The 12,327-nt window shown below is 39.8% G+C and overlaps 1 protein-coding gene across 1 annotated transcript in view; it reads right to left on the bottom strand.

Moving 5' to 3' along the window:
- ncor2 (nuclear receptor corepressor 2) overlaps nucleotides 1–12,327 on the bottom strand; it is a 154,509-nt gene that overhangs the window by 75,878 nt on the left and 66,304 nt on the right. The window contains 3 exon segments of the mRNA XM_061730433.1: nucleotides 257–323; nucleotides 6,894–6,946; nucleotides 8,465–8,521. Coding sequence (XP_061586417.1) covers nucleotides 257–323; nucleotides 6,894–6,946; nucleotides 8,465–8,521 — 177 coding nt within the window.

A 12,327-nucleotide genomic window follows, 5' to 3' on the forward strand; every position in this document is an offset into this window, starting at 1 on the left:
GCGTAACCTGCACTCCCTTGCTGCCGCACGTGAAATTATTCTTTTAAATGTCAGTGTGAGCAACATTTTCTTTTTAATTTCTACAGTAATTCGCTCCAGCCGGGCACAGTACAAGTACTGACAACAGATCCCGCCCAAAGCTCTTCTCTTGCTTTAATATGCTTAAAATGGCCACTCTCTTCAAGGAATAGCTGGCCCACTTTCACATGTCTGTCATGAGCCCGACACAGAGCCACAAATACAGTTGTCTACTTACCCACTGCTTACGAGCATGATTTCTCCTTTTGAAATACAAGATGAGCTTCTTCCTCATCGCTTGGTTTCTGAGATGATCAAAGAAACAACAGGGATGGAGAGAACGGGAGATGGAGAGATAGAAAGAAAGGTATCGGGTGAGAACATTCAAGGAAATACTCAGTATCAGATGGTGCTTAGACTTCTAAGTAATTTATCACATATGACAACCAAATATGGGCTCCAGAAGCTCGGCTACACATTCTTTTGCCCTCAGCACTTTACAAAGACTGACTTTTATACAGTAGAAAATAAAATGAAAAACAAAGTCACATCACGCTCTGGCATAAATGCCGACAAACGCCCGTCCTTGAGTTCTGCCACTCGATAAACTCGATTTTTGCTGCTGGGCGGAGAGGACAGCGAGGGGAGCCAAACTTATAAAAGTTGTCAGCGCTGGGAACAGCCAGACACAGAGCTGCAGATAAAGGTCAGGGCCGGTAATCTCCTTAGGCAGCCCCTCGGTCTCTGCTCTCTTTCTTTGCCGCAAGACGGAGCTTTATTCCCTCCACTTAATCTGTCAGTTGTAAGGTCATATTCCCCAATGATTAATGTAATCTGTCTTTACATTAGACATGTCAGCTGAGCCGCGGGTTCCCTCTGGACACGAGGAGGGACTGACTACTGCTGATGCCGTACGAGTCCCAGGAAAATTAGCGGAGGGGGGGGAAATGAACACATGCTGGGACCTGATCATTTTTACTAAAATCTGTATGATTGAGCATATCCCATATTCCCTCCTGCATAAGCATCAGATGCAAGTTGAACTGTGCTGCTGCAGCAAGAAAGTGCTGCATTCACATATTTTTGCACATGTAAATATTATCCGTTTTTTTCTCTTGTACATTGCTCATTTTTCAAATTTTTCTACATTTTATATTGCTCTTTTTCTTAATTATTTTGCTATTTATTGGTTATTTCTATTTTATTTTTTTGTATAAACCGTTGAGCGTGTGTGTGTTTGGCTGCTGCACGATTTAATTTCTCCTCTGGGTGATCAATAAAGTCTTTTTCTTCTTCTTCTTCTTCTTCTATTCATGTTTTTTCCCTTCAAATCTCCACGTAGATCCAACTCTCTGCCAATCGCAAAGAAAACTCCAGTTCAGAGCGAGGAATCCCGGTGCTACTGGCCCCGAAAATCTGCATGGGCTAGAAGAACCAAGAACCTCTCGAGTCTCGAGAGTCTCAGGGAAAGATTAACGTTTCAAACACCATTGGCCACGGTTACATGATGTTTTTTCATTCGGAATTAATTATTCCGAATTAAAAAATTCCGAATTAAACTATTTTCCTTCGAGTTTTCATGGAAATAGTAATTCCGAATTGAGGTTTACATGGAAAACACGTTTGTTCGGCTTTATCCAATTCCGCTTCAGGTCTGGGGGTTGGGAAGGTTCTGATTAGATAAGGGGGGCGGATCGGAAGTTACACTTAGCCGCTACAACTTTGAAAAGCTCACAATTTTTATGTCTCCTGCCATCTGTTCTTTTAATTATTTCCAGGTACTCCAAGCTATTTATTAAATAAATGCTCTCTGCTCTTGACCACCGTTTACTGCGTGCTGCCATCTTGAAACTTTGTTTTGAAAACCAGCCCAGCGCAGAATATAAGCGTCATCGCGACAGACGGGCGAGGGAACGAGCAGCGCAGAAAGACCGGAATTAATTTAAAGTGGAAGTGTATACATGATCGCGGAATTATTCTATTCGGATTTAAAATCGGAATCAACTAGTCACTTAGTTTGGAATTAAGTTTAATTCGGAATGGCCATTTTCATTCGGAAATAGGTGTTTACGTGGTAATTTTTACTCATTTTAAATCGGATTTAATTTTAATTCTGAATTAAAGAGGAATTCAACTTCCCATGTAAACACATCTGTGTCAAATCTGTGCTGAGAAGAAACTAATGAAGAGAAAATGAAGACTGGAGCAGCAGTGGAGCAGGGCGTCTTCATGTACCGGGCTCACTAACTGAAGTGGAAAGCAGATTCGACAGCAGATGTGTGTCAGTCTGATCAAAACAGTACGACCGCTTTATTTACAGAAACAGCCACAGTAGCCTCCGGTCTGCTCGACTCAAAACAGAAGAACTAAAACTTGTGTTTCAACTAGCGCTGGGTATCGATTCAAATGTAAAGAATTGATTCGATTCCGATTCTTAAGATTCAGAATCGATTATCACGATTTGATTCGATATTGATTTGGCTTAGTGTTATTTAAAATGTTTTTTGAGCTGTTGCCTGAATTATATGACTGTAAAATAACTAGTGAAATAATAATTTCACAATAATTATTGTGAAATAACTAAGAAATAAATAACTCAAACAGGCCTTTCAATATCCATTTAAAGTGCAAAAAAAGAAAGAAATTGCAACAACTCATGCAGTAAACCAATCATTTTAGCTTATCTAATTTATTCAGTCACCACGCACACATATTGCCATGAAGCACCTGGCATTTTTCAGAAGTGTCATGACAAACTGTGTGTCCGACTACTGGGATTAAAGTTGACCAGGCCAAAATGTAATGATGAAAATAATGATAATAATAATAAAAAAATAAAAATAAAAATAAAATCGATCTTTAGACATAAGAATCGATTTTTAGGAATTAATATGAGAATAGATTTAGAAACGGAAAATCAATTTTTTCAACACAGGCCTAGTTTCAACGTGGAAGCTACCACAGATGCTTTACGCCGTGTATAAAAACAGGGTCCACATCTACATTAATAAACGTTTCTGGGGTGTTTATCATCATCCGTTTGCTGAAAGCAGCAGCTACAAATCAGAAATACTACTCAGGATTTGCAAACAGGGTCAACCCTGGCAATGGTGCTGTAGTTTGAGGACACTTGTTTGAAGGGTAAACAAGATCAAAACTGTGATTACATGTATATTAAAAGGGAGTTTCAGAGCCCACCACGCCTTGTTCGTGGAAAGCCAGATAAGCTTTCTAAAACATCCCAAAACTGACCTCGTAACAAAGTAACAAAGTGGCCACCGGCTACTGGTTCAATTTTGGTCAAAACGTGTCAACTATAACAATGACCACATATTGCCATAACGCCTGAGAACCGACTTGGTAGAGCAAAAAAAAAACAAAAAAAACGGACTTCAATTGCAATTCTCCAGACAGAGATGTTATTGTCCTCTGCACACCAGATGGCAAAAGATTAACGGCCCTGAAACCCCACAAAAGGTTTCCTTTGTCCTCCTCTAAGCCGGAGCCATTTCTGAGATATCAGAGATCCCTGTAATTTGGCATAATACTTTGAAAACATGATGGCTGAAAGATTCATTACACGCATACTTGTGACAGATGTTCTCCTCTGCTCCGACTATACCCAGGAAAAGCTTGGATTTCAAAGCCTGAATTTGTCTTCATAGTATCTGCATAAGCAGGAGATATTGGCGCATTTATCATCAGCTGACTGTGTGCATGGAGGACGGCGACCGGGATGGGGACCATGAGATCCACAGAGATACTGGTCGTCATCTCTCCCACCAGGGACGAATGCCAGCGTTATCAAACCATTTAACACAACAAAGAAGTCAATTGTGCTCAGTCAAACTGACACACTGGTATCTTAATAATAACACACGCACACAGATGGAGTGAGAGCAGTTTTCGGCTAATTGCTTTGAGGCAATAATACTGATCAAACGGTGCAGGGATCAAAAGGAGTGAAGACAGCCGTGTGCAGCCGACAGGTCAAACACGTCTTGTTGGTATGAGAACTATAGCCAACTATCACAACCCTACAGCATCTTTTGATGTTCCTCAGCGCGCTGGAGACTTCTAAAGATTATAGGTGGCTAGAGGCCTAATTGACAGACTTCAACAGATGTCCACAAACACTTTAAACTGTTATGATTATTAGTTGCCCCCCCCGCGGTGAGAGGAGCGCCCTGCTGTTAAGATCTCTGCAGGGCTGTCACGACGGACGTTTGTGTTTACAATTCATTTTCATACAGGTAAATGACTCAATGTTCAATTTTATGTCACAATATTTTAGTGTAGGCCAATTAATTTAATTTTATTTTATTTTATTCTTTATTTCATTAAAAAAATAAAACAAACAATTCAATACAAATACAAATGTTCATAAATTGTGAATGAAAAGGGAGCAGAAAGAAGAAGAATCTTATTTAATCTGCCCCTTTTTCCAAGAAATAAATTCACAAATAACGTAAATTAGAAATTAAAAAAAAACAACAACTAAGTAAATAAAAAACTAAAATAAAATAAAATTACCGCCGTCTATTGGTATGTCAATCAAACTTAACTAACATATTTCATTATATTTACTTAGCTTACTTTTGAATGTAATTTCCTTTCAAAGAAACACAACGTTCCATCAATTTTGTCCTGAATCTTGTTTTTTTCTAAAATCTCTGTTCCTTTTAAGTTATATTTGCTTTCTCTTTTTTCAAATCTTTTTTCTCTTTTAATAATGTTATTCACGCAAATACCATCCATTTAGTGAATATAAATACAGGAATATAACAAGATAAGATACCCCACTGGTCTTCTCTGGCATTTCTCTCAAGAAATAAAAGATGCACATGGCAGATATGTCAGTGGGAGAACAAAGAGGAATGATCTAATTTAACGAGCATCAACTCGGAGATCCTGTCAGTCAGCTCCACCAACACGGTGGAAAGGAACGTGAAAATACAGGACTGTCTCAGAAAATTAGAATATTGTGATAAAGTCCTTTATTTTCTGTAATGCAAAAATGTCATACAGTCTGGATTCATTACAAATCAACTGAAATATTGCAAGCCTTTTATTATTTTGATATTGCTGATCATGGCTTACAGCTTAAGAAAACTCAAATATTGTATCTCAAAAAATTTGAATATTCTGGGAATCTTAATCTTAAACTGTAAACCATGATCAGCAATATTAAAATAATAAAAGACTTGCAATATTTCAGTAGATTTGTAATTAATCCAGAATGTATGACTTTTTTTTTTTTTTTTTTTTTTTAAATTGTAGTACAGAAAATAAAGAACTTTATCACAATATTCTAATTTTCTGAGACAGTCCTGTATGTTGCATCTGTTGGTTTCAACCAGCTGTTTTTATGCAGATGAATGAAGCCGATTATTCAGACACAACCTCAACTACCGGTACTTATAATCATGCCAATTACCGTATTTTCTGGACTATAAGCCGCTACTTTTTTCATAGGTTTTGAACCATGCGGCTTATACAAAGGTGCAGCTATTCTGTGGATTTTTCTTCCACCGCTAGGGGGAGTGCTAACCGGAATTAGAATAAAAACTAAGACAAAATAAATGCAAAGAATAATACGCTACTTCTTCTTTAGCAGATAGAAGTAGAAGCAGATTTCAAACAGATAAATAGATAAATAGATAAATGAATACCGGTTATTTTCTCTTGGTTCTGTCCAGTTTTAATCAGCAAAGTTGCTTCCGTGTTTAAAGACACTGTTAGGAAAGGATCTATTTAGGTACAAACATGTACATCATTTACACTTCAAAATCGTTCTGTACATGTAGTAAATATCTAATCTAACAACATAAATATCTGCGACTTGCATATCTTTTTTTTTTTAAATAAAAGTGGGTGCGGCTTATATACAGGTGCAGCTTGTATATCTTTTTTTATTGTTTTTTTAAAAATAAAGCGGGTGCGGCTTATATACAGGTGCGGCTTATAGTCCATATATAAATATATATACGTATAAATACGGTACACGTTTAAATCTTAACTGTTGCATTCCCATTTATCATAGCTCAAATATTTGCTCATATACAGCAAAGAAACAGGACTGCAGGACGTTAATGTTCCAGATCTAACTGGACCTCAACACGTCCTACTCACTATTATCTAACACACATCCCATACATAAACGTGTGTTTTAAAGATCTACCGTGTGGTTTACTTGGCCGTGGTAGCTGTTAATCCTGCCCAGAGACATGCTAAATAATCTCCTGATTTAAATAAAAGAAAAGACGGATAGTATTTGGATAATTTGGAAGTTTCAGCCTTTATGTCAAGTTTTAAAGCAAAGTTTCCTGATCAGGAAAAAACCTTCTGGTTAACCCAGGGTGGTTCTACAAAGCGGCTGGAAATCTCTCTCTCAACCGTCCGTCCTGGAGCAGGGGCGGCAGCGCCGTCACCCTGAGGCCTTTTTAATAATCTTGCCAATACTCTCGATCAAAGAGGGAGGGAAGGTAATTAAAATAGCAATGAAAAACCACTACAGGGACTAAAGGTTGTTTAAATCACCAAATACCTAAATAAAACATCAAAAAAGATTAAACAAATAAATTAAAAAAACGTATTCAGCCCCATAAACAGAAAACTGGACTACTTAACACATATCCACTATTCTAACTAATTTATTTAATAGACGATCAATAGAGGTTGAATCCATTAACCTTTGATATAATTCCAGGCTGTGGGAGTCCACATTTAGTGAAATCTAATACACGACTTTTAAATCATCTGTAGCCGATTCAATACATTCCCAGTCCACCAGTTTTTTATTTATCTTATTGGTTCTCTATAAGAAAGTGTGTATAAATGAGGACTTGTGTTGGCATATGTTGTGTCAGACTCACATTTTGATGTTTTCATGGTACTGTTTGGTATCAGAAGGCTGGTTGTACAGAGGCTGGAAAAGCAGAGGGGAAAAAAGCAGATGAAACAGACGGATACGTGAAGACCATATGAGTTCGAGCAATCGATAGTGGTCCGTGTACTTCGCGGCCTTCCGTTTTTTGTTTTGAAATGACAAAATAAAAATAGCGAAATAATCCAAAATAATCAGTTTCCCATCTTTTGTTTCGATAATAAAAAACAGAAAATGGATCGTTATCCATTATCCATTATCCGATTTCATTGATGTGTTTGAAAATTGAAATTGGGAATTAAAACAGCGAGTGTCAAACTCTTTTCTCCATTTCCTATTCGTTTCCAACGGGGGGGCATGTTACAACCAAAAACGTAATAATGGCCAATAACGTAATAACTGCCAATAACGTAATAATTTTGGCCATTTCAAATGTAATAAGGCCAATAGTGTAATAATGTGCCAATAATGTAATAAAACCTTTGAGCCAATAACGTAATAACTTTTTGCCGATAATGTAATAAGGCATTACATTATTGGCTGGTTATTACATTATTGGCCTGGTATTAAAAAATTATTACAAAATTATTACATTATCGGCAAAAAGTTATTACATTATTGACTCAAAAGTTTTATTACATTATTGGCACATTATTACACTATTGGCTTTATTACATTTGAAATGGCCAAAATTATTACATTATTGGCAGTTATTACGTTACTGGCCGTTATTACGTTTTTGGTTGTAACAGGGCAGTATGTTAGAGTTCAGTACATGTTATTGATTGGACGCTGCTTTTTTTTGGACGCTGCAGCTGAACGGAATGTCACAACATCATGATGGAGTGAAGACAGATTACAGATTAAACTCGTGTTTCACTCCCAGGTTTCATATTTGATTTATTTTCTGTTTCAACATGAAAAAAATCTAAAACTGTTAATTTTCAATCTGATGAACAAAAGAACCAGAAACAACTTTCTTCATTTATTACTGCACATGTGCAATCCCCCCATTTGTCCAATCCTTGTTTTCAGTATCCTTGGAAACAAATAGGAAATAGAGAAAAGAGTTTTCCACTCACTGTTTTAATTCCCAATTTCGATTTTCAAAACACATCAATGAAATCGGATAACGGATAACGATCCGAAAGATGGGAAACTGATTATTTTGGATTATTTCTCTATTTTTATTTTGTCATTTCAAAACAAAAAATGGATGGCCGCGAAGTACACGGACCGATAGTGTTATTGCCGTTTTCACAAAATGTATTGCCCCCAAATAATGGGACCCTGAAAAAACTAGCAGCAATCAAATCCCACTCCATCCAAAGAGGATGCTTGACATGAGTGTTCACTGAGGCAGAGCAAAAACCTAGAAAGGGATTTTGTCATTTTTGTTTGTTTGTTTTATTTTCCTGCTTGCATTCAAGCATTAACATGAAGCCTTTCAGCCTCATTCTCCCTCTCTCTGTAGCATCCTTTATCCCAGTGTGACCTTGTACAACCACGGAGTCAGATGAAAGAAATAACGAGATTCATGCAAGCGAAATGTCAACTCACCAGTTCCACTCTGGGTCCCAGTCCCTCCAGTATCCTGTGAGCCTCTTCTGCCTTTTTCTGTTGAGAGGAGACAGGCAGAAGTAGAACATGAGCCAGCGGCCTGCACGTCTGCCGTCACCATGGCAAAGCGGCGAACGCGCTCGCTAGATCACTAAGGCTACACCACTGCTAGGTGGAAGGATGGATGGCTGCATGGGTGCATGGATGAATGGAGAGATAGATGCACTATTATTAGCGCTTTTAACTGAAGCAAGGCCACAGCTCCTTGCCTCAGCTCCCCTTCCTCTCTCACAGGGGAAAAACAACAAAAAAAAAAAGAAAAAACATTGCTCTCCTCCCTTAAGCAGAAAGGTTTGAGAGAAAGAGCAGCAGGCAGGAAAGGAAGTGGGAGTACAAAGTGAGTGGGAGAGAGAGTAGAAAGAAGAGCAGGGGAGGTGTGGGACTCAGGTGCTCATCCAATAATCTGATGACAGACAGATATCACCCCCCCCGACTGCCCACAGCAATCCATAAAATCCATGAAGGGACATTAAGGAAACAAGGAGAGATGTCGGATTCGGATGTCTGTCTTTGGATGACCTTTCTACCGGAACTTTCTCACAGCGCTCCGTTCAGCGCTGTGCTCACTGACTGTGTTTACATGCAGTCAATAACCCTTTTAAAACCCGAATATTGGCAATAACCCAAATTTGCACGGCCATGTAAACACCAATAACACCTTTGAATAACCCGAATTTGCTCATATTCTGGTTTTTAAAAACCTGAATATGACCCCTGGGTTACTCCTTTTAAAACCCAAATATTGGGTCATGTAAACGCCAAAAGGAATATCCCCATCAAACGGAACATGAATTTGTTTTCTGCGCATGCTCTGTTCGCAAGGAATCCTGGTCTTTTGAGTCCAGGAAGTTCTTATAAACACGGAGAAACACAAGACCACGCCACACTTTTGGAGTGAGGAGGAGACTAATCACTTCATAAATGTAATGAAGGATATAAACATTTCTGCATTTGTAGACGGTAGAAAGTACGGGGATAGCGAGATTTATAAGAAGGTGAGCGAAAAGTTGCACGAAGCAGCATTTGTTTTGAATTTGGATACAGGAGGAAGAAGCGGAAATGACGGGAATTGCATCATCACGTTCTCCGTGCGTCACTGGTTTGATCCAGATATCCCAAATGATTAATTACCATGTAAACGGAATATTCCGAATGTTTCAGTAACTGGAATATTAGCAATAACCCGAATTTTGACTGCATGTAAACGTAGTCATTGATCTGACATTGCAACAGGAAATGCATCCAGCAACTTGCACATACTTAGTGACATAAAGGTTGGAATGATTGAAACAATAGAGCAGCTTTGAAATGAAACATAATGACTCTGTAGGGTCCATTCAGCGAAGCAGCATTTGTTTTGAATTTGGATACAGGAAGCGGAAATTACGGTAATTGCGTCATGACGTTCTCCGCGCGTCGCTGGTTTGATCCAGATATCCCAAATGATTAATCACCATGTAAACAGGGATAACCCTGTTTGCTCACGCATGGAAACGGAATATTCCGAATGTTTCAGTAACCGGAATATTAGCAATAACCCGAATTTTGACTGCATGTAAACGTAGTCATTATGTTCTCTCCTCGTCCCACTCTGAACACCCCCAGTTCCATCGATTCCAAACGCCCCCCTTAATGACACACGACAGCTGTTGTGCTCTCCATCGTCATCTCCCCGACTTATACCCCCGTAGCCCGTGCAGGGCGGGTCTGTGAAGGGAAACTTCAGAGATGATAACAGGGGGGTGTGTTTGCGACTTGGCCTTTCTTCTTCGCCACCCACGACGTGGTGCTGCTTCCTTTTTCCAGAACCTGCCTTTGCTGGAGTGAGATAATGCGAGGAGTGTTTGGGATGTACTCCTAAAGTTTACACAAGACTCATTCCGGCTGCATACGAGACCTGAGAGGATTTCACGCCCACAGGCCGACTCGAGTAAACACAAACCTACGAGCAGGGTTTTAGAAAGCGCCCTCTCATGCTCTTCCAACTCTACGCTGCTTCCTAACCAGTCACTTCCATCCCCGGGGAGACGGATGCCGCAGGGATCTCTCTTCATTTCCTGTCTGGGTTAATGCAAGATGCTGGCCTCAAAAATTCCCATCTAAAACTCATTGAAAGGGTCCTGCGTGAAGTACGTCCTCCTCAGAACTGCAGTTCATTCAAACAGATGTTTATGGATCGATACCTTATTATTTTAGATATCACCCCCCTGGTCATAATGACACTGCCAAAATTTTCCGGTTTAGTGGCATTTTAGGCCCTGTCCCAATACTCCCCCTAGTTTTCATCCCTACCCCTAAATTTTGCGCGTTCCCGTGAGGGTAGTGGTGTCCCAATTCCTCTTTCCACCTAGGGGGAGTGAAGAAAACTAGTGTAGTGGCTATGAATCTGGCCCTACAGAGCGAGGGTTTTCCGATGCTCACTAGCTGATCTAGGGCCAGAAAAATGTCCCAGAATGCGGACTGAATCAAAAAAAAAAAAACATGGCGGACATTTCTTATTTTTTAGTGAATAAAATCAATATTTAAAGTTAGTTTCTGTATAAAAATGCGTTTTGATTACATTTCTAGCGAGAAATATATATTTTACTTTCATAATATTCACTCGTTCGCCCGTTTGCCGAAGATCACGCCAGAATAAAGGCTGATTTATGGTTCCGCGTTACACCAACGCAGAGCCTACGGCATAGGTTACGTAACCTACGCCGTAGGATCTGTGTCGATGTTACGCGGCGATGCTGTTAAGGGTACTTAACAGGTGTTATTTGGATAAACTGAGCCCAGGTTGGGGATCTTAACGGTTACTTTTACGCCTGAAAAATATTAAAACTTAATAAAGTGACATATTAACAGCGCTACAGCTGAAATTAAAACAGCTTTCGGCTCTCGGCTTCCTGATTTTAGGGGTGGTGCTGAAAGTAGGAGTAGTGGGTGTATTGGGACAGGCCCCTGGGAAGATTTCAAGTGCCCTAAAATCTGTCCCTTCTTTTTTAGGGGTAGTGATAGTGAGGGAGGGCTAGTGGTAGAAAGTAGGGCTAGTGAAAGAAAGTAGGGGGTGTATTGGGAGTGGGCCTTAAGATACAACTTCCACAACTGCACCATTGTTCATCAAACTATTTATTCCAACACAATCCTTGGAAACATTGAAGGTGGGGAACTCACTACACCGACGGAAATAGCACCATAGACTCGTATGCGACTACAACTACCAAACTTCTAACGAGGAAACATGGGGAAAACAAAAAAGAGACATAAAAGGCTCAGGAAAAAAAAAGAAAAAAGCTGAAAGCGTTGAAGGGACCAACTCAACACAGAAAAGGCGCGCATATTTAGCACAGCTCAACAGAATTATGATAATGCAATCTCAGGGAAGGCTGCCTCGTCTTGTGCTCGTTCCCATTAACTGCCACGTTTAATATCTGAGTCGGGTGAAGATGAGTCGAGTCATCCAGGGGGTTTGATAATAGGCTGTCGGAGGAAATGTTGCTGTAATCCTTCCGGAGAAAACTGGTGACACTGAGCCCACGGGGGACAGATGACACCGTCCAGACACCGGGTCACAGAGCAGAGCTCAGCCGGCGTAATCGTGTGACCTCACGGGCGCGCGCTGTCGTTTCATGGCCAAAAAAAAACTTTCATCTTTCAGACAGTTCTGTTTCATTAAGTTTCATGAAACCCCCAACACCAAAAGAGCTGAAGTCCCACTGTTTGCAGTAAAAGACTAATTCAGCTTCGGCTTGCCAGACAGTTGGCTGTTTTTTAAGGTGGTCATTTCAGGCTCGTCATCCCCATGCATCACATTGCAT

The sequence above is a fragment of the Cololabis saira genome, chromosome 9 (assembly GCF_033807715.1).
Source record: "Cololabis saira isolate AMF1-May2022 chromosome 9, fColSai1.1, whole genome shotgun sequence".
NCBI classification, from domain to species: Eukaryota; Metazoa; Chordata; class Actinopteri; order Beloniformes; family Belonidae; genus Cololabis; species Cololabis saira.